Below are 26,418 nucleotides of genomic sequence, written 5' to 3'. Positions count from 1 at the left end.
ACCTGGGCGTAGGTGGTCCCCCACCACGGGCATGCCCTATAGAGGTGGCCCGCTTCCCCGCAGAGGTTGCAGCTTTTTTCCTGTGGGCATTCCTTTGCAAGGTGTCCCCCTGCTCCCTGCAGTTCCTGCGGATGGTGGCTTTGCAGTCGGCCGCCATGTGACCTGACCTACCACAGGCATGGCAGACTTTAGGTTGCCCTGCGTAGGTCAGGTAGCCCTTGTTCCCGCCGATCGCGAAGCTGGATGGTGGGTGTACAATGTTCCCGTCCGCACCCATCCTCAGCGTCACCTTGACCTGCCTCTTACTGGCCCAAATGCCAAAGGGGTCCATGATGTCAGTTAGGTCCCCTTCAACCCTCATGTACCTACCCAGGAAGGTCAGGACATCAACTGCTGGCACATGTGGGCTGTACATGTGTACAGTCACCATACGGCTCCTCTGCGCTGGCATCACGAATAGCGGGACAGTGGTCGATACAGAGAGGGGGCCTTCACCTCCTTTCTCCTTGAAACCTCCAGGAAGCGTTCACAAAGCTTGGCATTCCTGAAGGTTACGTCGTAAAAACCTCCTCCAGGGAAATCCTGCAGGCAGTAAATGTCCGCAGCAGCGAACCCACAACAGTCCAACGGGACCCTCTTCACGAAGAAGGTGCAGTCCACAGGTGCACCTTCATCTGCCTTCTTCACGGAGACACGGATGGTGTCCCGGACCCCCTGACCTGGGGCACGAGCACTTGCCGCAGCCATCGTTGCAGGTTGGCTGCTCCCCTGAACCAGCGTTAGGCCGAAGCCAACATTAGGATCCACCAGTTGCAAGGGTGCACAGCCGACCCAACGTCTTCCTTCCACCTCCAACACAGCGCTCTCCTCTCGATCCACAAAAGAGTGGGTCTTTATTTTGTTCCGGATGTAAGCTGGTTCGCTGAGCTGGAAGGTTCATTCCCAGATAATCATTCACCATTCTAGGTGACATCAGTGAAGCGCTGGTGTTATGTCCCGCTTTCTATTTATCTGTTTAGGTTTCTGTGGGTTGGTGATGTCATTTCCTGCACAGGAAATGATCTCACCAACCCAAGGAAACCTAAACAGAGAAATAGAAAGCGGGACATAACACCAGCGCTTCACTGGAGGCTCACTGATGATGTCACCTAGAATAGTGATGAAACGTCTGAAAACTAACCTTCCCGCTCAGCGAGCAAACTCACATCCAGAACTGTGACAGTACTCCACTGCAAGAGAAACAGGACAGAACACATCTCAAAGGTATAGTATCATCACAGTGCTGTACACAAACTTACTACACGGGGTACCTGCATTCTTTTCCACATTATTTATACATAATACCATACACATTGGCCCTCGTGCTGATCCCTGGGGAACACCAGTGGTTGCAGATCTCCAGTCAGAAAAACGCACTTCCACTGCTACTGTCTTCAATGATCAAGCCAAATCTGTATCCATTTTACCACTTCACAACAGATGCCATGTAACTTCATATTTTGTATCAGCCTGCCATGAGAGATCTTGTCAGAGGTCTTGTTGATGTCCATATAAATAGCATCTACCACCCTGCTGCCATCAATCACCCTTATTACTTCCTCTAAAAAAACTCAATCAAATTCATAGGACATGACCTTCCCTGCACAAGGCCCTTTTTTTTTATCACGAATAAGTCCATATTTGTTCCAAATGTGAATAAATCTTACCACTTACATACAGCTCACCAGTCACTAATTTCCCCAGATAATCCCTGTCGTTCTTAAACAAAGGAACAATGTTGGCAATTCTCCAGCCCTCTAGGATTTTTTGGCTAAAGAGGATACAAAGATTTCAAACAAGACCCAGCAATTTCCTCACTTGGTTCCCTCAGCATCTGGGATAGCTCCCTTCAGGGAGAGAGCTTGTCTACCTTAATGTCATTTAAAAACCCACCCAGTCATACTCTTCAAATAAAACAAAGATACCAATGCAAAGTATTTGTTGAGGACCCCACCTTCTTTCTCTGAATCACCAAAACTTGCCGTCGTTTGTTCTTGAATGGATCTACTATTTCCCTACCTACCCTCTTGCTCCATCTATACGTATAAAACTCCTTTGGGATTTTCTATAATCCTGTTTGCCAAAATCCTTTCATGAGTCTTTTTTAGCTCCCCTTATTTGACTTCTTCTATCTTTTGTCATCTTTTGAGGTTTGTCTGCCTTCAGTTTCCTTAACCTTGTGTACAGTCTCCTTTTCCTTTATTGATTAAGCTCTCAATGTCTCTTGTAATCAAAGGTTACCAAATCTTGGCATCCTTAACCTTCGTTTTCACAGAGACATGCTGGTCCTGAACTTGAATCAAGTGGCCTTAGATTCCCACATGACTATTCTTGTCCTTATGGATAAGTAGCTTTAAAGCTGACAATTATAGTCACTGTTCTCGCAATGCCCCCCCACTGAAACTTCGATCATCTGTTTTGGGCTAATTCCCCGATACCAGGTCTAGTATAGACCTTTTTGCGGTTGTTGGATTCTGTGCACGTCATTTCTAAGATACATCAAACAAATTCCCGCACACGCACACGTGAAGTGAGCACAAGTCCCAATGTAAGGGAAGTTAAAATCGCCCCTTCACAAGCTTCAAAATCTCCCCTCCCCAACCGCACCACAAAAACAGCCCAGCTCGTCCCCGCTTCCCTAACCTGTCCTTCGTCCCACCTACCCCTCCTCCCACCTCAAGCCCCAACCCCATCTCCTACCTACTAGCCTCATCATGCCCTCTTGACCTGTCCCCTCCCTGCCTCCCCACCTACATTCATCTTCACTGGCTCCATTCTCGTCTCTTTGACCTGCCTGTCTCCTCTCTACCCATCTTCTCCTCTATCCATTTTCTATCCGCCTCCCCCTCTCTCCCGATTTTATTTCAGAACCCCCTTGCCCTCCCCCATTTCTGAAGAATGGTCTAGGCCCGAAATGTCAGCTTTCTTGCTCCTCTGCTTCTTGGTCTGCTGTGTTCATCCAGCTCTACACCTAGTTTCCACAGCAACCTTGGTTTTATATTTTTCAAAATCCAGCCACATTTGTATGTCCACCCACTGGCTGTTAGGAAGCCTGTAGTACAATCTCATTTAAAGTGATTGCATCCTTTTGTTCCCAACCTCTACCCATTTGGTCTCGCTAGATGAGCCCTGTAAAATGTCCTCCCTTGGTACAGCTATGATGATTCTCCCTGATCAGTAACACAGCTCGTTCACCTCTCTTACATCCCTGTCTATCTCACCTGCAGCCTCTAATTCTTTGAATAATAAGCTCCCAGTCTTGCCCTTCTTTCAACCAAATCTCTAAGAGCTACGACATCGTAGTTAAAACTATTAATCCAAGCTTCATTTTCATTTGCCTCGCCAGTCATACTCTTCAAATAAAACAAAGATTTCAGATCGCCAGTGCTGCTGGGTTCAACAACCTTTCCTTTATCTGTTCTTTCTCTTAGCCTTACTGGCCTTTAGTCTCAGATTCATCTTCAGTCATTTTGCTTGCTGACCTACTGCTCTGGTTCCTGCCCCGCCCATCACCCAAGTTTAAACCCTCCCAAGTGGCACTAGTAGACCTTCCTGCCAGGATATTTGTGCCCCTCTAGTTTGGGTGCAACCTGTCACTTGTACAAGTCCAGCCTGCCCTGGAAGACATCCCACTGATTCACATACCTGAAGCCATCCTTCCTGCACCATCTGTTTTGCCATGTATTTGCATGTAGTGTCTGCGTATTGCTAGCCTTACTGGCATGTGGCACAGGAAGTAATCCCAAGTTACAACCTGCGAGATCCTGCTTTTCAACTTCCTAACTCACTGAACTCCTTTGCAGAATGCCGATGCTGTTAATACCAAAATGGACCACAATACTGTGTTGTTATAGAACATAGAACTTTACAGCACAGTACAGGCCCTTCGGCCCGCGATGTTGTGCCGACCTGACATACCGATCTCAAGCCCATCTAACCTACACTATTCCATGTACGTCCATATGCTCATCCAATGATGACTTAAATGTACCTAAAGTTGGCGAATCTACTACCGTTGCAGGCAAAGCATTCCATTCCCTTACTACTCTGAGTAAAGAAACTACCTCTGACATCTGTCCTATATCTTTCACCCCTCAATTTAAAGCTATGCCCCCTCGTGCTCGCCGTCACTATCCTAGGAAAAAGACTCTCCCTATCTAACCCTCTGATTATTTTATACGTCTCAATTAAGTCACCTCTCAACCTTCTTCTCTCTAATGAAAACAGCCTCAAGTCCCTCAGCCTTTCCTCGTAAGATCTTCCCTCCATACCAGGCAACATCCGAGTAAATCTCCTCTACACCCTTTCCAAAGCTTCCACATTGTTCTTATAATGCGGTGACCAGAACTGTACGCAGTTATGGTATATGCTTTTGCAAACTTCGTTTTGAATTTTAGTTTTTGAATGTTTGAGGGGAGAATTTATTTTCCATATCCAATTTTTTAAAAAATACAATGTTCTCGAATAAATTCCTAAAGTTGTTTCAATTTTAAGTAGAAGAGAAACCATTATGCTGAGGAAAAAGTCTTCTCTACTGAGCATTGCATTAGCTGTGCATATGTTTCATCATGTTTATGATTTAGTAAACTTTATTAAATATTTGTTTTGCAGTATTTGTGCAGATGTGGAAGATATGAAAGAACAAGAAACAGCTAGCAATATAATGTCTGAACTCCTGGAAAATTACAGTGATTTCTTTGGTACTGAAGAGTTTCTGCCCACAAATATTTCAAATTCATTTTGTGTTGAGGTAATTCAACTTGCTACACTAATTTATTTGAAATTATATTTATCTTACTTGACCAAGGTGCATGCTCGGAAAATATTTCCTCTATGGCCAGGTCTAGAATTCGAGGGCAATTTAAAATATGATAAGACAGGTTTAAGGTTTTTCCTGAGGGCTCTTGGATCTTTGTGTGTAATAACATGTTTGATAAGGTTAATTTGGAAACTATCCAAAATTAGTGTTGCACAGAAGTGGGAGTGTGGGGGTGTTGTTTGACATACAAGGAGGAGGAAAGCAAAAGACTGGGTATAGCAGTTGGGAGCCATGTTGTGGCTGTACAGGTCATAAGTTAGGCCACTTGAGAATACTGCATGCAGTTTTGGCCTTCCTGCTTCAGGAAGTATGTTGTGAAGCTTGAAAGGGTTCAGAAAAGTTTTACAAGGATGTTGCCGAGGTTGGAGGGTTTGAGCTTTAGGGGGAGGCTGAATAGGCTGGGGTTGTTCTTCCTGGATGTTATAGACTATGGGTAACTTTTTATAAGAGGTTTAAAAAAAATCAAAGGGCATGCATTAGGTGTATAGACAGGATCTTTTCCCTGGGATGGGGGAGTCCCAAACTAGAGGGCATAGATTTACGGTGAGGGATAAAACTTAAAAGGGATCATTTACACAGAGGGTTGTGTGTGTATGGAATGAGCTGCCAGAGGAAGTAGTAGAAGCTGGAACAGTTACAACCTTTTAAAAGAGATCTGTATGGGTATATGAATAAGAAGAGTTTAGAGGGATTCCAAATTATGCTAAGTGGGACTAGATTTATTTAGGATATCTAGTTGAGATGGATGACCTGTATCAAAAGGTCTGTGTATATGCTGCACAGCTCTATGGCTCGATGTACATTTGGCCTTTAATGGAGGAAGAAGGAAATTGTGTACTTCGAAAGCAAAAAATTTTGGAAATTGTGAAGAAGTGGTGCACTTGGAAGCCATGATTCACTGAAACTTCCTTAGTGCCAGGTTGCTTATCCAACACCAGGATGAATCAAAACTTTCTCCAGTTCATCTTTGGGAAGGTTGAAGCTGTTGTTTTAGTACCTGCCATAAAACTCCTGTCTTCTGGTGATTCCGTATCTCTCTCTTCCCCCCCCCCCCCCCCTCTCTTCCCCTTCCCCCCCCCCTCTCTTCCCCCCCCCTCTCTTCCCCCCCCCCTCTCTTCCCCTTCCCCCCCCCCCCCTCTCTTCCCCTTCCCCCCCCCCCTCTCTTCCCCTTCCCCCCCCCCCTCTCTTCCCCTTCCCCCCCCCCCCTCTCTTCCCCCCCCCCTCTCTTCCCCCCCCCCTCTCTTCCCCCCCCCCTCTCTTCCCCCCCCCCTCTCTTCCCCCCCCCCTCTCTTCCCCCCCCTCTCTTCCCCCCCCTCTCTTCCCCCCCCTCTCTTCCCCCCCCCTCTCTTCCCCCCCCCTCTCTTCCCCCCCCCCTCTCTTCCCCCCCCCTCTCTTCCCCCCCCCTCTCTTTCCCCCCCCTCTCTTTCCCCCCCCCTCTCTTTCCCCCCCCCTCTCTTCCCCCCCCCTCTCTTCCCCCCCCCTCTCTTCCCCCCCCCTCTCTTCCCCCCCCCTCTCTTCCCCCCCCCTCTCTTCCCCCCCCCTCTCTTCCCCCCCCCTCTCTCTTCCCCCCCCCTCTCTCTTCCCCCCCCCTCTCTCTTCCCCCCCCCTCTCTCTTCCCCCCCCCTCTCTCTTCCCCCCCCCTCTCTCTTCCCCCCCCCTCTCTCTTCCCCCCCCCTCTCTCTTCCCCCCCCCTCTCTCTTCCCCCCCCCCTCTCTCTTCCCCCCCCCCTCTCTCTTCCCCCCCCCCTCTCTCTTCCCCCCCCCCTCTCTCTTCCCCCCCCCCTCTCTCTTCCCCCCCCCCTCTCTCTTCCCCCCCCCCCTCTCTTCCCCCCCCCTCTCTCTTCCCCCCCCCCTCTCTCTTCCCCCCCCCTCTCTCTCTTCCCCCCCCCTCTCTCTTCCCCCCCCCTCTCTCTTCCCCCCCCCCTCTCTCTTCCCCCCCCCCTCTCTCTTCCCCCCCCCCTCTCTCTTCCCCCCCCCCTCTCTCTTCCCCCCCCCCTCTCTCTTCCCCCCCCCTCTCTCTTCCCCCCCCCTCTCTCTTCCCCCCCCCTCTCTCTTCCCCCCCCCCTCTCTCTTCCCCCCCCCTCTCTCTTCCCCCCCCCTCTCTCTTCCCCCCCCCTCTCTCTTCCCCCCCCCTCTCTCTTCCCCCCCCCCTCTCTTCCCCCCCCCCTCTCTTCCCCCCCCCCTCTCTTCCCCCCCCCCTCTCTTCCCCCCCCCCTCTCTTCCCCCCCCCCCTCTCTTCCCCCCCCCCCTCTCTTCCCCCCCCCCCTCTCTTTCCCCCCCCCCTCTCTTTCCCCCCCCCCTCTCTTTCCCCCCCCCTCTCTTTCCCCCCCCCTCTCTTCCCCCCCCCCCTCTTTTTCCCCCCCCCCCTCTTTTTCCCCCCCCCCTCTTTTTCCCCCCCCCCTCTTTTTCCCCCCCCCCTCTTTTTCCCCCCCCTCCTCTTTTTCCCCCCCCCCCCTCTTTTTCCCCCCCCCCCCTCTTTTTCCCCCCCCCCCTCTTTTTCTCCCCCCCTCCTCTTTTTCTCCCCCCCCTCCTCTTTTTCTCCCCCCCCTCCTCTTTTTCTCCCCCCCCTCCTCTTTTTCTCCCCCCCCTCCTCTTTTTCTCCCCCCCCTCCTCTTTTTCTCCCCCCCCTCCTCTTTTTCTCCCCCCCCCTCCTCTTTTCCCCCCCCCCTCCTCTTTTCCCCCCCCCTCCTCTTTTCCTTCCTCCCCCACCCAAGTCCACTGTTATGGGTTGAACCACATACTGAAAAGTCTAATTCCATATTCACTTTGCCTGCTTATTCTACTGCGTCTGTTGCATCCAGCCAAACGCAGCTCAATCTACTAGCAATCTATATGCATCAATTTATTTGTATACATGACTGCTTTAACTCTGTTGCTGTGCTTTCACCTGACAAAATTCTCCCGGGCACCTGTTGTCTTTCAATGATTCCTCTCTATTTGCCAGAGACTTGCACCAGCTGCTTATCCATATTGCATTAATTTCAAAATTTTTCTTGAAATGATTCAGAGGCACACTGTCTCTAGCCTACTTCTACATTTTCTGCAGGCTAGTATTTCTTCCTTTTTGTCCTTTGTAAATTTTTGTCCGTATGAAGACTGCCCCAGCAGTAGCAGTACTTTAGAGCTATCCTAATCTCTTTCTTTGGAACGTAATTCTTCCAGTTCTTCTTATCTATCTCTCCAATTCTTCCTTTTCTTCTAAGAAAATGAACCACTCCACATCTACATTTTTGACACCGCTTTTGGTCACCTCTCATCATTGTCTCCTTTTCTTTTGCTAAAGCACCAGTCAGCATTTACTTTAGATTAAATCACTGTACAAAATTCCTAAATTTGGTGGGAGCATGGAGCCTCTTCCCAACCCAGCATAAGTTTATCTTTTCCCCTTGTTCTTGCAAAACTCTTGTAGCTCCAAACCATGTGTAACTACAGAACTTCTAATTTTGTTTGATATCGACTGATAAACAGCAGTTCTACTGTTACGACCTTTTGAGCCTTTGTATCTTATAGAAAATGGGTTGCTGCCTTAGTTGGCATATGTGGGACTTTAATGTAAGGTCTCAAACATTAAATCTACCACTAATTTGAAGCAGGATGGTAATTAACAAACGAGTTGTTGGATAGCATTTGTTTTCTTTCTCCTGTTGAACATTTGGATGTCTTTGGTAACAACACTTTCTCTTGTTTCAGCAAAAAACAGGCTTTGGGTCACTGTTTTTCAATGGTAATGCATCTGATTTCAGGTTACAGAATCATGTGAAGGAGTTAAAATAGAACAAACTGAAGCACTTCCGGAAGAATCTGAAAGGATGTTGTTGATGAATGCTGAGCACGTGACGATAATGAAGAATACAACTGAATCTGACTTTTTTTTGTCAGCTAGGTGAGGTATTAAAGATTTGGCAGTTGAGCAGTTTTAATACATATTCATAATGACATTATCCACTGAATTGAGTCTACGCACTTGTTTTCCCGCAGGTTTCATTACTGCACCTAGCTGGTTCCATTGCTGTTTGAAGTGCTAGATGAGACACTGGGGAGTTGCCCAATTGAGGCCCATAAGTAGACAATTAATCTCTCTAATTAGGAGTTTTCTGTGCCTTTGCTCTGATTTTTAATGGGCACTGGGAGAGACAGGCACTCAAAGTGTAGTCTTACAGCCTTAACCCTGTGGACTGTTGACCTGTTAAAGGGGATTGGTGTCTTACTAAGGCTGTTCACAGTTTGCCGCCTCACTTAATTGCTCCTGCTCCTGCTCCCACTTCATGTAGTCAACCATGCTTTTCCCCCAACCCTGCCTCACCAGTTTTGTTTGCAATTGTTGTAGAACCCTAGGTCCTGGAGCATCTTCTGAAGCTGAGTTAGGTGTAGATGTTTTCTCAAGGAACTTCATTTAACTTTTGTTAAGGAAACATGCCAGAGTGACTTCTATCAAGATTCCTGGCAGAAGTAATGATACATCAGAAGCTTCAATTAGGTTTTTTATCAGTAGCTGATACTTTGAGTTTTGAATACACTGACTTGAAATGGAACCTGAATTAAATGGTTGAGATGTGCACAACACCCCTGTTTGTGAATTTTTGTCTTCTATTCTAATGTAGTTATGCTTTTGCCTCTGATACTTGTTAAAGGAGATGCAGCTACAAAACAAGAAGAGTTTCAAGTTCAGAAGTCGCCAGTAAAGATTTGGGATGTATGTTTAGGCATTTAGGGAGGCAGTTCACAATGTGTTTGTTCTCCAAGAGAATATATTCCTGACAAAAATTCAAATACGCCAACTCCTGTGCAATCAATTTATAGTTGGAAACCTTTTAAGGCCCTGAATTGATCACCCAGTCTGGTGTCAAATTCCAGTATTGCATTAGGCAAGTACAGGAATGGAGGCTAGAAACAAAGCAAAGTCCTGTCATCCTTTTCAAATGTGGCAAAATATCTCATGGCATTATCCAAAACAGTAAAATGATTATACTTGCCTACATTTATTTCTCAATCAATACTTTCAGTACCTGTTATTGAACTTTATCTTGATATTGATGACTTTTTTTACATTAGAAAAAATATTACCAGCTGTAAGGAACTTCAATGTCCTGAGGTTGGTGAAACCACAAGATGAAAGCATGTTTGTTTTCAATTTGTTATCCTGTATTACTTAGTCATGTCTCTGATGCCAATTCAACTGTTGATAAATAATTCTATGCTTGGTAATGGTTTTGAGTTATAGAACAAAATCTTAATTTGCAGCTTGTGTACTGCCAGCACATTCTGCACTGTTTTAGACTTATTTGCAAAACTGCAATTTAAAATAAACACACAATGTTTGTCTTTTTATATTGTAGTGCTCATGGCTCCTCTATCAACCAATTGACTATATCTGCAGAGTAAGTGCTGACTTGATTTCAATACCCCAAACAGTTAAACTACAATGTGACTTATTGAGTTGAGTACAGGCATTCATAATTGCAGAAAAATTATTTTTCATGTCAAGTTTTTATCTCTGCTCCTGACGAACAATGAGGAGCAGCAATTGTTGATTTTCTATTCCTAATTTTTCACTGTGATGGGCTGCTGCCTTGAAACCCTGCTGACTTTTTGGTGCAGGGGTGCCACAGTGCAACTGGGAAGGGAATTAGAGTTTCAATTTTGTGGCAGTAAAAGGAATCGCAATACATTTCCAAGTCTGGATGATTTGTTGGTTGGAGGGGAATTTGCTGTTGGTAGTGTTCCCATGTATTTGCTCCCTCCTCTTTCTAGGCGCTAGAGGTCACTGATTTGGAAGTTGGTGTCAGAGTAGACTTGGTGAATTATTGCAATGCATCTCATAGATGGTGCAAAAACAGAAATTGCTGGTTAAATCAGCAGGTCCAGCAGCATCTGTGAGAAGAAAAGAATTTGGTGACTCTTGTCAGAACTGTTAGCAGCTTGGGGACCGCTTTGCAGAACCCCTATGTTCGGTTCAAACTAAACAACTGCACCTCCCGGTTGCGAACTATTTCAACTCTCTTCCCCCCCCCCCCCAATTCCTTAGACAACACGTCCATCCTGGGCCGCCTACAGTGCCACAAAGGTTGCAGGAACAGCACCTCACTTTCTGCTTGGGAACCCTGCAGCCCAATGATATCAATGTGGACTTCACAAGTTTCAAAATCACCCCTCCCCCTACCACATCCCAAAACCAGCCCAGCGTGGCCCCACCTCCCTAACCTGTCCTCCCTTCCGCCTATCCCCTCGCCCCACCCCATCTCCTACCTACTATCCGCTTCCCCCTCTCTCCCGATTTTATTTCAGAATCCCCTTTCCCTCCCCCATTTCTGAAGAAGGGTCTAGGCCCGAAATGCCAGCTTTCTTGCTCCTCTGATGCTTCTTGGTCTGCTGTGTTCATCCAGCTCTACACCTTGTTATCTCAGCAACTAGGAAAATTTATTTGTGTTGGAGGTGGGGAAGGGAAGTGGAGAGTTGCCCAGATAGATAGAGATGGAGCCCAGACAAAGAGATATGAAAAGCGTAGGTAAAGTGAGGTTATGGATAGCAGGTAGGACAGAAGGAAAACTGAATAAGTGGTATTAAGAGCTATTCTCCTACTCATTTGTCTGAATATTGTCCAGGCCTTTTTGCATTTGAAATGGACTGCTCAAGTCCTATTCTGGTTACTACCATATTGGTAGCACTTTCAGTATTTTTCCAGACATTTCATTGTGCAGAAATCAACTTCTCTAGGTGCTCCATGTTAACTGCATAATAACAGAGTCAAGGTTATGCCTCCTAGTCAAAACACTTCATTTTTACTAGACCCGCCTTTCAAGTAATTTTCCATTTTCTTTAATTGCTCACTGTTATATCCAATTAACCTTTAACAGTTAACCTATCATGGTCAGGTTTGGAGAAATGTTTAGGCCCAGGTACTAATGTTATTTGTCACTTATTAGCCGAAGCCAACATGTTGTCCAGGTTTTGCTGCAAAAGGTAACAGAATGCTTGAGTACCTGGGGAGTTCTCTCTTTCTGTAGTTCTGTAGTTTTCAGTTTGATTGTAAGGAATAGCTGCCGAAAGGTGAAGGTTAGAAAAAGGGAAAAATACTTGTGTATTTCTATTTAGAATTATTGAAAATGGCAGGAGGCAACTGCCAGTCAGGGTATGCTTAACCTGTATTCTTGAGGTCTGACTTGTATGATGAGGGAAAGAATTATGTATATGTGTGAGCACCTGCCCTTATCCATGAATCACAAAAAGGCTAACATCCAGGTTCAGTGGGTAGTAGGGAGGGTAAATGGAATGTTGTCTTTATTTCCAAGGGGATGGAATATGAAAGTAGGGAAGTTTTCCTGAAATGATGTAAGACACTAGTTGGGCCAGCAGGAATACTGAACAGTTTTGGCCCCCTTATCTATGATGAGATATACTAGCACTGAAGGCAATCCAGAGAAGGTTCATTAGGCTGATAGCAGATGTGGCGGGACTGTCTTATGGGGAGAGGTTGAATAGGTTGTTTGTGCTCTTTGGAATGTAGAAGAATAGGAAGTGACCTTGTTCAAACACAAGACTGATAGGGGGCTTGACAAGGCAGATGCAGAAAGATTGTTTCTTCTGCTGGGAGAGGCTAGGACCAGAGGGTGTAATCTCAGGCTGCACATTAACACGCAGACGAGGAGGAATTTCTGTTGAGGGATGTAAATCTGTGGAATTCCTTACCTCCAGTGAGTTATTTAGGTTCAGCTGTTATGTATGTTTGTGGCTGGGATAGGCTTTGTTTTTTCTTTAGTGAGAGAATCATGAGTTCTAGGGAAAAGGCAGGAAAGTGGAATTGAGGATTATCAATTAACTGGTGGAACAGAGTCCATGGGCTGAATGGCCTCCTTCTCCTGTGTCTTCTAGATGCAGCTAATGCCTCTGTCAATTCCCATTGGGCTCCAAGATACATCCGTGGTGTTGGGTGTGTTGTTGGACGCAATTCTGAGGGACAGGATTTACATGCATTTGGAAAGGCAGTGATTGGCTATCCCTAATCAGTCAATGTGACTGTGTGCATGGGAAAATGTGTCTTGGTAACTTGATTGAGTTTTGTTTGAAGAGGTGACCAAAGATTGAAGGCAGAGCTGTAGATGTTGTCCATGTGGACTCCAGCAAGGTGTTTGACAAGGTTCCGCATGGTAGACTGGTTAGTTAGGTTAGTTAAATGTGATCTGGGGGAGCTAGCCATTTGGACATAGAATGTTGGTAGAAGGTTGCCTTACAGACTGGAGCTCTTTGACCAGAAGTGTGCCACAAGGATCGGTGCCTAGTTCACTACTTTTCGTCACTTGTGTAAATGATTTGAAAGTGAATGTAGGATGTATGGTTAGTAAGTTTGCAGAAGACACCAAAATAGGTGATGTGGTGGACAGTGAAGAAGATGATCCCAGAGTACAACAGGACCCTGATCAAATGAGCTGATGGGTCGAGGAGTGGCATTTGGAGTTTTAATTTGGATAAATGTGAAATGATGTATTTTGGTAAGGCAAACCAGGGCAGGGCCCTGGGGAGTCTTGTCGAACAGAGACCTAGAGTTGCAGGTGCAAAGTTCCTTGAAAGTGTGGTCAGACAGGTACTGAAGACAGCATTTGGTATGCTTGCATTTATTGGTCAGTGAGTCAAGTATAGCAGTTGGGAGGTCATGTTACAGAACATTGGTGATGCCATTTTCAGAATACTGCATATAAATCTGGTTGACCTCGAAAATGAAGGATGTTGTTTAAAGTTGAGGAAACAGAAGAAATTCACAAATGTTGCTGGGATTAGAGGGTTTGCGCAATAGGGAGTGGCTGAATAGGCTGGGGCTTTTTTTAACCTGGAGTGTCAACCTGGATGGCTGTGTAGAAATTTGATAAAATTGTGAGGGGCAAGAATAGGGTGAATAACCAAGGCCTTTTCACCAAGGTGGGCAAGTCCAAGACTAAGAAGGCATAGGTTTAAAAGGGATCTAAAGGGGTCATGTCTTGACAGAGTGGTGTGTGTCCAGAACAAGACTGTCCCTGCTTTCAACCCTTTGCCTCCCCGGCTGCACGTGATTAATTAAGTAGTGATCATGAGACTGAAAACATGAAATAAAGGGAAAATGTTGTCATTCCAAAATTTACAAAATAAGTCTTTCTGTAATCTTCCTCAGGAAGACTGATTATTGCTTATTAAATAATGAGGAAATGTATGGCTCCTAGATATCAATAGCATTTAGTCAGTTCTGATATCATGCAATTGTTTCATTCTTGTGCAATCTCGTATTATAAGAAAATTGCGCAATAGCTGCACCATTTAAGCTAATCTGACCATAATGCCATTATAGCCAATACAAGTAAGGAAAGTTTGTGTCTGACAAATAATGGTCTAAAGTCTTAATCGCATTAAAGCGAATTTGAGTTGAAGAAACATGCGTTATAGCAGAACCAACTGTACCTGAGAATGAAAGAAGATTATTAAATCATTCTGGCATATACAAACATGAACATCATGGTCACTGAGACTGAAGCCAGAAGAAGTCTTTTCAGCAGTGGATGTTGTGAAAGAAAATAATAAATGGTGATTGATGTTATGCAGAATCTTAGTTGATCAACCAGACTGACGCAGAGGCAAATAATTCACTCGATCAGTGGAAGATATGGTCCAATAAATTACTCCAGCAACAAAATTCCAAATTCTGTTCTGTGCTGTGATAGACTCTCTCTATGCTAATTGCACATGTATTAATTGAACCTCTGAACACTCTGATTCATGTAATTTAAGAAAAAAACTTTCTGGGTAATTCTCAAAGCCAAGAAGAATGTTGCAGATTAATGTTTTTATTTGTTCATTAAACAAAGTTGGATCTGGATGACCAAGTTTCAAGATACCCCTTTCATAGCAGGTTTAAATTTGACTTCCAATGTTGTTTGCAATACTTGATGTTCTAGATTTCTGAGAAACAAAAATAAGCATTTTGTTTCTCAGCCAACTGATTCTGCAATTTCCACTTAGTAATTCTTGGGTTTGAGTAATTTTTTTCTTTCCATGGTATTCTTTCACCACTTCTATCAGCAGATGGTTTTTTTTCTCTTCTGTTTCAGTTTTTCTTTTTTAATTTCTGCCTCTGTCTCTTCCTCACTTGTCATCCACCCGACTGAGAATTCCTGGTAACGTACCAGAGAAGAATCTTTGGCCTTGGAACCTTAACTGTTTCTCTGTCCACTGATGCTGCTACACTTGAATTTTGCAAGAACCTTCAGTTTTTATGCCAGATACCAACTACTGACTGCATAAAAAGATATCATGTCATCTCATTACATGTTGATTTTTGATTCTTTTGTCAATTATTTTCCTCTGAATATTGAACAGTAGTTTGATTTAACTACAATCCAAATGATTTTCAAAACCATAACAGATCCCCTCCCAACTTTCCCCAAGGATAGCAGCCTCAATCCATCCATATAACTGATGATCCTCATAACTATTTTCTTGAATCTTTTTATTGCACAGCTTTAAAACCTTTGCATCCTTTTTAAAATGCAGTGCCCAAAATTTGAAGCAATATTTCTGTTGAGCCTGAGGCATTGCACTCAAGATTCTTCATGATTTCCTTGGTTTTGCACTCAGTGAAAGCATCCCTCAGTACTAGATACTGTATACCTTTATTAACTACTTGGTCAGCCTTTTCAATGATTTGTGTGCATGTATCCCCAGGTTTGTGTTCCTGTACCTCTCAAGTATTGTGCATTTTAGTGTATACTGATACCCCTCATTGCTAAAATATGTTGCCTAATCAGCATGAGCATACCCATTGCACCAGCTAAAAGTGACTGTCTTTTGAAGCCTATCACTGTTCTCTCCTCAAAGTTGGGTGGCAGTGTGAAATGTGAGGAGGATGTTATGAGAATACAGGGTGACTTGGACAGACTAGGTGAGTGGACGGATGCAGTTTAATGTGGATAAATGTGCGGTTATACACTTTGGCAAGAACAGGATGGCAGATTACTATCTCGATGGAGTCAAGTTAGGTAAAGGGGAAGTACAACCGGATCAAGGTGTTCTTGTACATCAGCCAATGAAAGCAAGCATGCAGGTACAGCAGGCAGTGAAGAAAGCTAATAGCATGCTGGCCTTCGTAACAAGAGGAATTGAGTATAGGAGCAAAGAGGTCCTTCTGCAGCTGTACAGGGCCCTGGTGAGACCGCACCTGGAGTATTGTGTGCAGTTTTGGTCTCCCAATTTGAGGAAGGACATTCTTGCTAGTGAGGGAGTGCAGCGTAGGTTCACGAGGTCAATTCCCAGAATGGCGAGACTATCACATGTTGAAAGATTGGAGCGACTGGGCTTGTATACACTGGAGTTTGAAGGATGAGAGGGGATCTGATTGAGACGTATAAGATTATTAAGGGATTGGACACTCTGGAGGCAGGAAGCATGTTTCTGCTGATGGGTGAGTCCAGAACCAGAGGACCCAGTTTAAAAATAAGAGGTAGGCCTTTTAGAACAGAGTAGAGGAAAACTTCTTCACCCAGAGTGGTGGATACATGGAATGCTCTGCCCCAGAAGGCAGTGGAGGCCAAGCCTCTGTATAGTTTCAAGAAAGAGATAGATAGAGCTCTTAAAGAGAGTGGAATCAAGGGTTATGGGGATAAGGCAGGAACAGGATACTGATTGTGGATGATCAGCCATGATCATAATGAATGGTGGTGCTGGCTCGAAGGGCCGAATGGCCTGCTCCAGCACCTATTGTCTGTTGTCGAATTCACTATTTAAAGTTTTGGCGAATCTCTGAATGTTGTCAATTAATTTGCATCAAGGAAAATAAAGGTTCTGGAACTGACTCCTGGGAAACACCCCTGTTTTGCGTTCTAGAATTCTGAAGAACTGATCAACTCTGCCTATCACTCGGCTAACTTTGTCCCCATGTCGTCACTCACTGTCATTCTGTAGACTTTGATTTTGTTGGCATGTATGTTATGTGCATCTTTAGTGAATGCATTTTAGAAATTAATATTAATCACTTTATCCTCATTGGATTTTCAGTGATGGTACTGGAAAATTAGACTTCTTTAAAGTTGCCAAGGTCCACAGTCTTATTCAATAGTTGTTGAAACAGTTATTAAATTATCTTTTCTGAAAGCTTTACCATCACAGGTTGGCCTTTTTTTGCTGCATTTATTTTTGATTTAAGGGGATAACATTTGCGATTGTGCAGACTTCTGGCATACCCTTGTATCTAAGGAGGTGGCTAGTTGCTCTGCAATTTCTACATTTGTTGCTTTCCCCCCTCAGACACATCCAGTTCTGCTCTGAGAACTTCTGGCATTAAGTTAAATCAGATTTTTTTTTATTCAGACCATTTGGCAATTTGATTCTGTTAGTGAGTTTGATAGTAACTTCCTCCTTCATGAAGTTAGATGTTAGTCCCCTTTTAGCGATTTGGGCATGGTCCCATCCTCCATTTCGAGGTAACATTTTTGGATTCTAACTAGCCAACCCATTATCTTGCTACCATTGTTAGCAAGATGTTAACTTTTAGATTAACTTGCACTATCAGTCTCTTCTTATAATCTGTGTTCTGTTTTAAAATTTCTTTTTCACTTCCCCTTATGCCAGTGGTCTTCTGCACACTTGCAACAAATTACCTTTTTGACATTACAAAGCAGATCAGAAGTTGAACCTGTTAAAGTTCAGAACATGAAGATGATTGAAACTTACATTAAGAAGCATAATTCCAGTGAATTGGTATAAACTATTTTGCTGTTGTTTTATTTGAAAGGAAAGTTAGCACCTACAAATGTGTAAATTTGATAAAAATGTACTTGTGATTTCAGCAAGTCTCTCTTTTTAGTACTTAATTCAAATGACACTTAAAGTGCATAAATTAAAATTACAGTTGCATTGTTTCAAATGTGTATAGTGGTAAGTGGTGTTTATAAATTCTTATTTTTTTTAACATGAAAATGTGCCTTTAACAGTATGATTATAACGAATAATGATACAAAATTTTAAATGTGCAGTGACAAACTTGAGCGAAGGCCTGACGTTCTTGTTGGATTGGCACTGGGATAGATTTCTTGGCGTTTTTTTCCCGCTCCATCTTTAATCCAGTTTTTTAGGATGCAAGATTAAGCAATAAATTCAATGGCTCCAGTAAAGAATAACTTCAATTTTGCATCAGTGTCTTAAGATCTTAGGTTGTGGTAGTATTCTAAGATGTAAAAAGTGTAGTTTGAGTTGGATTTTTTCCTGATTATTTTGTTTAAATTCCAGAGACGATCTCGCTGAAGAGAACAATCATAACTCTGAAATCAATAAATCAGCCCTTTCTGAAGCTTTACAGCATGCCGATAGTTTGGAAGAGAATGATCAGAAACTTTCACTTCATAATTGTACGTTGGAAGCACTGAAAATTCGTTTGCACCAGGATGTTGAAAATGTGAGTAAAGTACCATTTATCTGTGAGAAAAGGTGTAAAGGTTTCATGGCACAATTCCAAATGAGATCAAAATCTTGAAAGCTTCTGCAGTAGAGAGCTGATGAGGAGGCAAGCAATGTTACAGAGGTAGAAGCAGCATTACAGAGTAGATGGCTGAACTCAGATCTAACAGCAGGAAGGTTCAGGGTAGGCATAGCTCAAAACAATGGCCATAGAAAGCAAACTCAGTGGCAAGGGAATCTAAATCTGTGACAAAGTTGAAGGCATGGCTTCTGTCTTTAGGAAAACGGAAATTACTGGAGAAACTCACTAAATCTGGTAGCATCTGTGGAGAGAAAGCAGAGCCAATGTTTAGAGTCCACCCTTCTTCAAAACCAGACACAAACATTGAGTTTGCTTTCTTTCCATAGATGCTACCAGATTTAGTGAGGTTTCTCCCGCAATTTCCATTTCTGTTACAAATTCCTAGCATCTCCGTTGTTTGCAAATTCAAAAGAAAAACCACGTTTAATTGCAAGAAATTGCAGTTCATCGGAAGATCGGGGCAGTGAACAAGTTGTCAAAGGTGGCTGAAGGTTAGGACTAGGAGTCATTAGCATACATGCTGAACCATGCATTGTCAGCCCTGAACCATTGTTGGTGCCTCCTTACAAAAAACTGTACTCTTTGATCTAGAGAAGGCTTAGGAAGAGACGCCAAGGAAGGAAGTCTGGATATATGAATCCTTCGTAGACCTATTTTAAGAATATTAAAAGGCACGTAGAAGTGCCTGGCACGGAGCACGACTAGGGAGACGGTGAAACTTTCAAAGCCAAAGTTGAGTCCACCAAGGATCAGAATTGAACCCATTCCTCCCACTAATTTGATATAAATGACCTAACTAAGTAAGCATGACAGAGCTATGGTCAATAATATTTGCAGATAACATTTGAGTTATGTGGTGGCAAAGAGAACTAGATGAAGTATCTGGAGAAGAGCAATGGAAAACAAGCATACAAATCAGTAGTCCAGAGGATTAGAGATTCTTGAAGTGGAGAAAGTTATTAGTTTCATGTTTCTGGCTTAAGAGATGGCAGAAAATGGAAATATAGAAATTGAACAGCAGATTAGCTTTGATTAGAGTAACTAAAAGTGGTGTGCTCTGAGATTTCTGTATCATTGAACCTGAAACAGAGTTCAGACGCTAGCTTTGCCATATAGTGCAAAGACTTGAGCAACATCAGGAACATACAAACAATGACTGGATAATGTCTTAGAAATGGAGATGAACATATGACCTCATAAGAAAGGACACAAACCAGGAACTAGCACTTCCGGGTCTCAGTAAAGCCTAGGGGTCAACAAAGTGTTGAAATGGTCCGGTTGGTTGTGAGAAAGGAAATGTGGCAATATGAATGAGGTGGATCGGAGTACCACGAAGAGGAGGAAAGCCCAAGACCAGATAGAAAAATGTGGCAGCAGGAGGCTCAAATATAGATTTTGGAAAATGAATAAATGAAGGATAATCAACCAGTAGAAATGATGACGGCCACTAGTAGAATGGGAAGCCCTCCTATTCCAGCTCCTGGTTGGCTCTTGGCTCACTTTCCATCATATCAATAAATCTGAACTGAAGGGAAAATTCTGCCTGTATTCTAATTCAAACTAAGACCCATTCACCTGTTTAGGTCTGTATAGACTGGCTAACCTTGTTCCTAGTCTTGTGTTCAATTTCTCATCTCGCCTCCCTTATGATGTGATCTTCTCCAGCCCAAAATTCGTAGCATTCCGACCTTCTAACTTTTGCCCTCATGCATATCTCTTCCTTACTTTAGCACTCTGCTAGGGTGTGCCTTCAACTGTTCAGCTGTTTGTTTATAAACCATCCCTCTCTTCCTAACATCCTAGTTAAACCTATGTATTTGACCAAGCATTGGTCAGATCGTGGCATTTGTTTTCTTTTGTCTGATGCTTCCATGAAACAGGGGATATGTTAAACTTACTACAAAAATGCGAAGTTTATTCAAGAGGTTATCATCGAGAAAGAGTCTCTAATGGACCAGATCCTGTTTTATTGGAGAGGATATCAGGTTGTTGAATTACCCAACTGTTAGACTAGGTGTTAAACCTTTGAACGTTTCTAGGGTAAGTACGCGAGTAATTCCTGCATATCTGACCCGTCTCCCGCTACACTAAGGATTGGAGACAGTTGTGGAAGGTCCTGGGCACCAGGGAATCAGCCTTTTTGAAAGATTAAACTTCCTGAGCAATTTCCTTGTGCCCATGCATCCGGACTTCTGCAGTTTTCTGACATACGTACCCTGATGTACGTCCCAGCTCCAACGACCTGGAGAAATGATAGTCTGGGCCAATACATCATTACACCATTTGAAAACCATTTGAAGTATGTTTTTTCTGATTTATTTTCCACAAAAGATTGTATTAAAACCAAACAATTAAGATGTTAATAGACAACAACTGAATGTTCTTCTGATCATTAAACTGATATTTGTTAATAAAATTTGATAGTTCAAAATCCATGCAATGTTTCCCATTAAATTGGGAACTTGCAGTGATAGTCAATGGTGTGGAATAGTAAATGGCACTTTATTGTTGATCTTTAAGCCTCTCCTGATGAAGTTTACCCAGCAAACCATCAGATAGCTGAAAACGTTGAAGTGATTTTGATTTGACCTTCATGAAAGAAAACAACTGTTTTGGAATCAAAGATTTGTTTCAACTAGCCTGCAGAGCAACATTGCATCTTTCACAGATACCAATCCTAAATTAAACTTCTGTTTATCTCTTGATGGCTTAACACTCTGAAATTCTGATGCAGTTGCAGTTTGTCTATATTTTAATGAAATTGACACGTAGTATATCCCTTATTCAGATGACAAATTGAAAAATTACAGATCAAAACCTGCTGGTGCTATACACCAGACAATCTCTCAGCAGTTATTTTACTTTTCAAAGGAGCTGCTTGGATGACTTCAAGGTTTCTATATATTAAAGTGACAAGTAGAGCTCTCAGGATATTTGCTGTATCTTCAGTTATTTTCTTGTTAGGCTTGGATAACTTATTATTTGGAAATTTGCAGGTTGTGGAAAATGTGTCTCTCCCTGGTGTTCCACTTCTGAATGTGCCTGAAGAAAGCTTGGACAATGAGCCAATTATAAATGAAGAAAATAACAATAAAACAGAAATGTAAGTTATGGTGGAACTTTATGCTATTTAGAAATATTTTAACTTAAAATCAAATTTAAAAATACAAAATCAGCTTATTTCTACAGTACATTATAAATGTAAATAACATGAGATCTATAGTCTCCTATAAAACCCAAAATTATTGGCTTAAATTATGCACATTGCCTAGGTCAGAACTGTAGGAGATACTGCGATATTAGAAAGCTAATAGCTTGCTGGCCTTCATAACAATAGGAATTGAGTATAGGTGCAAAGAGGTCCTTCTGCAGCTGTACAGGGCCCTGGTGAGACCGCACCTGGAGTATTGTGTGCAGTTTTGGTCTCCCAATTTGAGGAAGGACATTCTTGCTAGTGAGGGAGTGCAGCGTAGGTTCACGAGGTCAATTCCCAGAATGGCGAGACTATCACATGTTGAAAGATTGGAGCGACTGGGCTTGTATACACTGGAGTTTGAAGGATGAGAGGGGATCTGATTGAGACGTATAAGATTATTAAGGGATTGGACACACTGGAGGCAGGAAGCATGTTTCTGCTGATGGGTGAGTCCAGAACCAGAGGACCCAGTTTAAAAATAAGAGATAGGCCTTTTAGAACAGAGTAGAGGAAAACTTCTTCACCCAGAGTGGTGGATACATGGAATGCTCTGCCCCAGAAGGCAGTGGAGGCCAAGCCTCTGTATAGTTTCAAGAAAGAGATAGATAGAGCTCTTAAAGAGAGTGGAATCAAGGGTTATGGGGATAAGGCAGGAACAGGATACTGATTGTGGATGATCAGCCATGATCATAATGAATGGCCTACTCAAGCACCTATTGTCGACTTGTGTGTCAAACCTAGTGTTATGTTCAGGTGGGGAGTAATTGACAACTTACCGCTGCTGATATTTTGAAAATGCTTTTAGTCAACCTGTTGTGTTATGTCATGACACACCTCTGGCAGTTGGGACTTGAATTCGATCTTCTGGCTCAGAGGTAAGGATGCTACCTCTGTGCCATAAGATCTCCCAAAGTTGGTGTTTTTTTCTTAAACAAGTTCTGGCATACTAAGTGAGTAAAATCTTGCTTAAGTGTATAAAGATCAGGTTCTAGTATTGTGTCCTTCACTGCTTGTCTGAGTTCTTTGAGAGTCCCATTTAATTGAACTAACTGAATTCGACTCGAGTAGGATAAGAGCATGTGAACATAGGAATGTGAGTAGCCCATTTTAACCTCTGGAATCCATTTCAAATTCAATGTGACGACAGCTGATCTGTGAATTAATTCCACGTACCTGCCTTTGCCTGACTTATGATGCCTTTGATTATAAATCTGAGATTAATTGATTATCAATGTACTGTATTCTCTGAGGCCAGTTTGTCCTTCCCAATGTGTGGTGTGCACAGTTTCTCTGAGTAGTCTAGGTGTAGCATATTCAGGGCTTTGTATAGCTGAAGCATGATTTCTACCCTTGTATATTCTAGCCCATTATCTTTTGAATTGTTTTCCATGTTTTGTCTCATTTTCATGACCTGTTTACTCCGATTATTGATTTAGACCTCCACTATGTATAGCTTATGGATGATCTTGTACTTGCGGCAGCTGGATTTCAAAGCAGACAATTTTGCTCCGTGTAATGTATTAGTATTCTTTATCATTGCTGACTGGGTTATCATGTACTGCCCTTGTGAGGGTGTTGGTGAACTGCTGAAATCCTTGGTCTAGGGCCATAATAGTGCTGTTTTGAAAGGGTTCTGGGATTTTGACCTTATAAGCAGTGAAGGAATAGCAGTGTAGTTGAGTCATAGCAAGAACTGCAGATGCTGGAGTCAGAGATAACGAAGTGGAGCTGGAGGAACACAGCAGGCCAGGCAGCACCAGAGGAGTGGGAAGGTTGATGTTTTTGTTCAGGATCCTTCTTCAGAAATGGCGGGGTAGCAGGAATGGAGCTTAGAAATAGAGAGAGGAGGGGTGGGGCTGGAGAAGGTAGGGGGACTGGTGATAGGTGAGTGCATGTAAGGAGTGGTGGGGATTGGTCAGTGAGGTGAGAGGGGCGGGTAGGTGGAAGAGAATATGGACAGCTTGTGTCAGGTCAAGGAGGTGGGGATGAGAGGGATGTTTGGATGTGGGATAAGACCGGGGTTGAGGAGATTTTAAAGCTGGCGAATTCCATGTTTAGGCCAGCAGGCTGTTGGTTCTGGAAGCAGAACATGAGTTGCTGCTCCTCCAGTTTGGGGGTGGCGTCATTGTCACTCAGCAGAAGGCCCAAGATGGCCATGTCATCGAGGGAGCAGTGGGGGTGGTTAAAATGGTTCACAAACAGTTTGTTGCATACAGAACGCAGATGCTCTACAAAACGGTGTGAATCTTCGTTTGGTCACAACAATGTACAGGAGGCCACATTAGGAGCAGTGGATGCAGTGGACCTGAACTATAGCCTTCTTGCCTGCCTATCCACCCCTCGCAACATTCTATACAAACATTCACTTATCACCATCTCACCTGCCATCCCCATCCCCACGCCTTCTCTCTCTCTTTATTTCTGAGCTCCCTTCCCCCTCACCATTTCTGAAGAAGGGTTGCTACCCGAAATGTCAACTTTCCAGCTCCTCTAATGCTGCCTGGCCTGCTGTGTTTCTGCAACTCCACACTGTTATCCCTAGTTCTGAGTCAGCCTGGTTTATTGGTTGGAAGGAAGCCTGAAGATGTTGATATTCCCCATGTATCTGCTGCTGTTATTCTAGTTGGGAAAGATTGGGGTTGGAAGATATTGTTTGAGTTAATGCAGTGCATCACCTAGATGTTAAATTCTGATAGTCCATTGTATCATTGATGGAAGCGAAAAGTAGTGTCTTGGGAAACAATAAAATGGGCTGCCTTATTCAAGATTATGTCAAGCTTGAATGTTGTTGGAGCTGCATGCATCCAGGCAAAAAGAGCAGATTCCATCACCCACCTGACTTGAGCCTAATTGTCAACAAGCACTGGGAAAACAGAAAATGATTATTTGCTACAGACGTCCTGGCTTCTTAACTGCTCTTGTAGCCAAATGTTTGCATGGCTGGTCCAATTTAACTTCCGGTCAAGTGTAGACCCCCAGGATGATGATAGTGACGAACCCTGTGAACGCAATGCCAGTGAATGTAAAGTCAAAATGGTTTAGCAGTCCCTTTTTGGAGTTGGGAATTGCCTGATACATATATCATGAGCGATCCTCCCCGAGCAGGGGACAGTCCCTGCTTTTATACCCTTTGTTTTATGTATCTGCCAATTCAATTACTACATCTGAGAACAGGATACAGCTTTGATCGTCACGAAAAAGTACAAAATGCGGAGGAATGGGATTGTGGGAGATATAGCAGTTTGGATCGGAAATTGACTTTCTGAAAGAAGACAGGGTGGTAGTTGATGGGAAATGTTCATCCTGGAGACCAGTTACTAGTGGTGTACCGCAAGGGTTGGTGTTGGATCCACTGCTGTTTGTCATTTTTATAAACGACCTGGATGAGGGCTTAGAAGGATGGGTTAGTAAATTTGCAGATGACACTAAGGTCAGTGGAGTTGTGGATAGTGACGAAGGATGCTGTAAGTTGCAGAGAGACATAGATAAGCTGCAGAGCTGGGCTGAGAGGTGGCAAATGGAGTTTAATGCAGACAAGTATGAGGTGATGCACTTTGGTAGGAGTAACCGGAAGGCAAAGTACTGGGCTAATGGTAAGATCCTTGGTAGTGTAGATAAGCAGAGAGATCTCGGTGTCCATGTATACAGATCCTTGAAAGTTGCCACCCAGGTTGACAGGGCTGTTAAGAAGACATACAGTGTTTTAGCTTTTATTAATAGAGGGATCGAGTTCCGGAACCAAGAGGTTATGGTGAAGCTGTACAAATCTCTGGTGTGGCCGCAGTTGGAGTATTGCGTACAGTTCTGGTCACCACATTATAAGAAGGATGTGGAAGCTTTGGAAAGAGTGCAGAGGAGATTTACTAGGATGTTGCCTGGTATGGAGGGAAGGTCTTACGAGGAAAGGCTGAGGGACTTGAGGCTGTTTTCATTAGAGAGAAGAAGGTTGAGAGGTGACTTAATTGAAACATATAAAATAATCAGAGGGTTAGATAGGGTGGATAGGGAGAGTCTTTTTCCTAGGATAGTGACGGCGAGCACGAGGGGGCATAGCTTTAAATTGAGGGGTGAAAGATATAGGACAGATGTCAGAGGTAGTTTCTTTACTTGGAGAAGAGTAAGGGAATGGAATGCTTTGCCTGCAGTGGTAGTAGATTTGCCAACTTTAGGTACATTTAAGTCATCATTGGATAAGCATATGGACGTACGTGGAATAGTGTAGGTTTGATGGGCTTGAGATCGGTATGGCAGGTCGGCACGACATCGAGGGCCGAAGGGCCTGTACTGTGCTGTAATGTTCTATGTTCTATATGTAGCACAGTGATGCTTCCCAGTTGTCAGCCAAAGCCTGCGCATTGTTTAGATATTACACCAAATGGTCATAGGCTATTTCCATATCTGAGGAGTTGCATATGGCTGCACAAATCAGTGGACTCCTCCACTTCTGGCCTGCTTTTTATAATGGAAGGATGATTATTGATTGGGCTTAGGTCACCACTTTTGAGGAGTTCCAGCAGTGATGTTTTGGGCCTAAGGTGATTCAACTCCAAGATTCACAACAATTTTTCTTTTGTACTCGGTATGACTCCAGTTGTGTGGAGAGTCTTTCCCTGATAGCCATTGAATCTAGTTCTGCTAGACTCTTAGAAAACTGGCATCTTTTGATTCTGGGAACCCCAGTGGGGTGGTGCGGGGTAGGGGGGAGGTTGGTGTGCAGAAATGAATCAGTTCAATCTCAAGTTCTGGATGAAGGTGGATGCAAATACTTCAGCCTTGCCTTTTGCACTACTTCTGTGCTGGGTTCCTCCATCATTGGATGCTTGTGAAACCTTTTCACCTGTTAGTTGTTTACTTGTCCACTATGGGTCACAAC

General features: G+C 43.6%; 1 protein-coding gene across 4 annotated transcripts in view; it reads left to right on the top strand.

The window, feature by feature from the left end:
* The window catches only part of LOC125458118 (protein FAM13B-like), a 118,631-nt gene that overhangs the window by 36,536 nt on the left and 55,677 nt on the right, over window positions 1-26,418 (top strand). For 3 of the 4 annotated variants that reach the window (XM_048543025.2, XM_048543022.2, XM_048543024.2), the window contains 5 exons: window positions 4,651-4,789; window positions 8,601-8,740; window positions 10,194-10,235; window positions 18,100-18,265; window positions 21,346-21,452. In XM_048543025.2, coding sequence (XP_048398982.1) covers window positions 4,651-4,789; window positions 8,601-8,740; window positions 10,194-10,235; window positions 18,100-18,265; window positions 21,346-21,452 — 594 coding nt within the window. The remainder of the gene's footprint in view (window positions 1-4,650; window positions 4,790-8,600; window positions 8,741-10,193; window positions 10,236-18,099; window positions 18,266-21,345; window positions 21,453-26,418) is intronic. The other variant, XM_048543023.2, reaches the window with a different exon arrangement.

The sequence above is a fragment of the Stegostoma tigrinum genome, chromosome 13, assembly GCF_030684315.1.
Source record: "Stegostoma tigrinum isolate sSteTig4 chromosome 13, sSteTig4.hap1, whole genome shotgun sequence".
In the NCBI taxonomy this organism is placed as follows: domain Eukaryota; kingdom Metazoa; phylum Chordata; class Chondrichthyes; order Orectolobiformes; family Stegostomatidae; genus Stegostoma; species Stegostoma tigrinum.
This window is presented reverse-complemented; position numbering and strand designations above follow the sequence as displayed.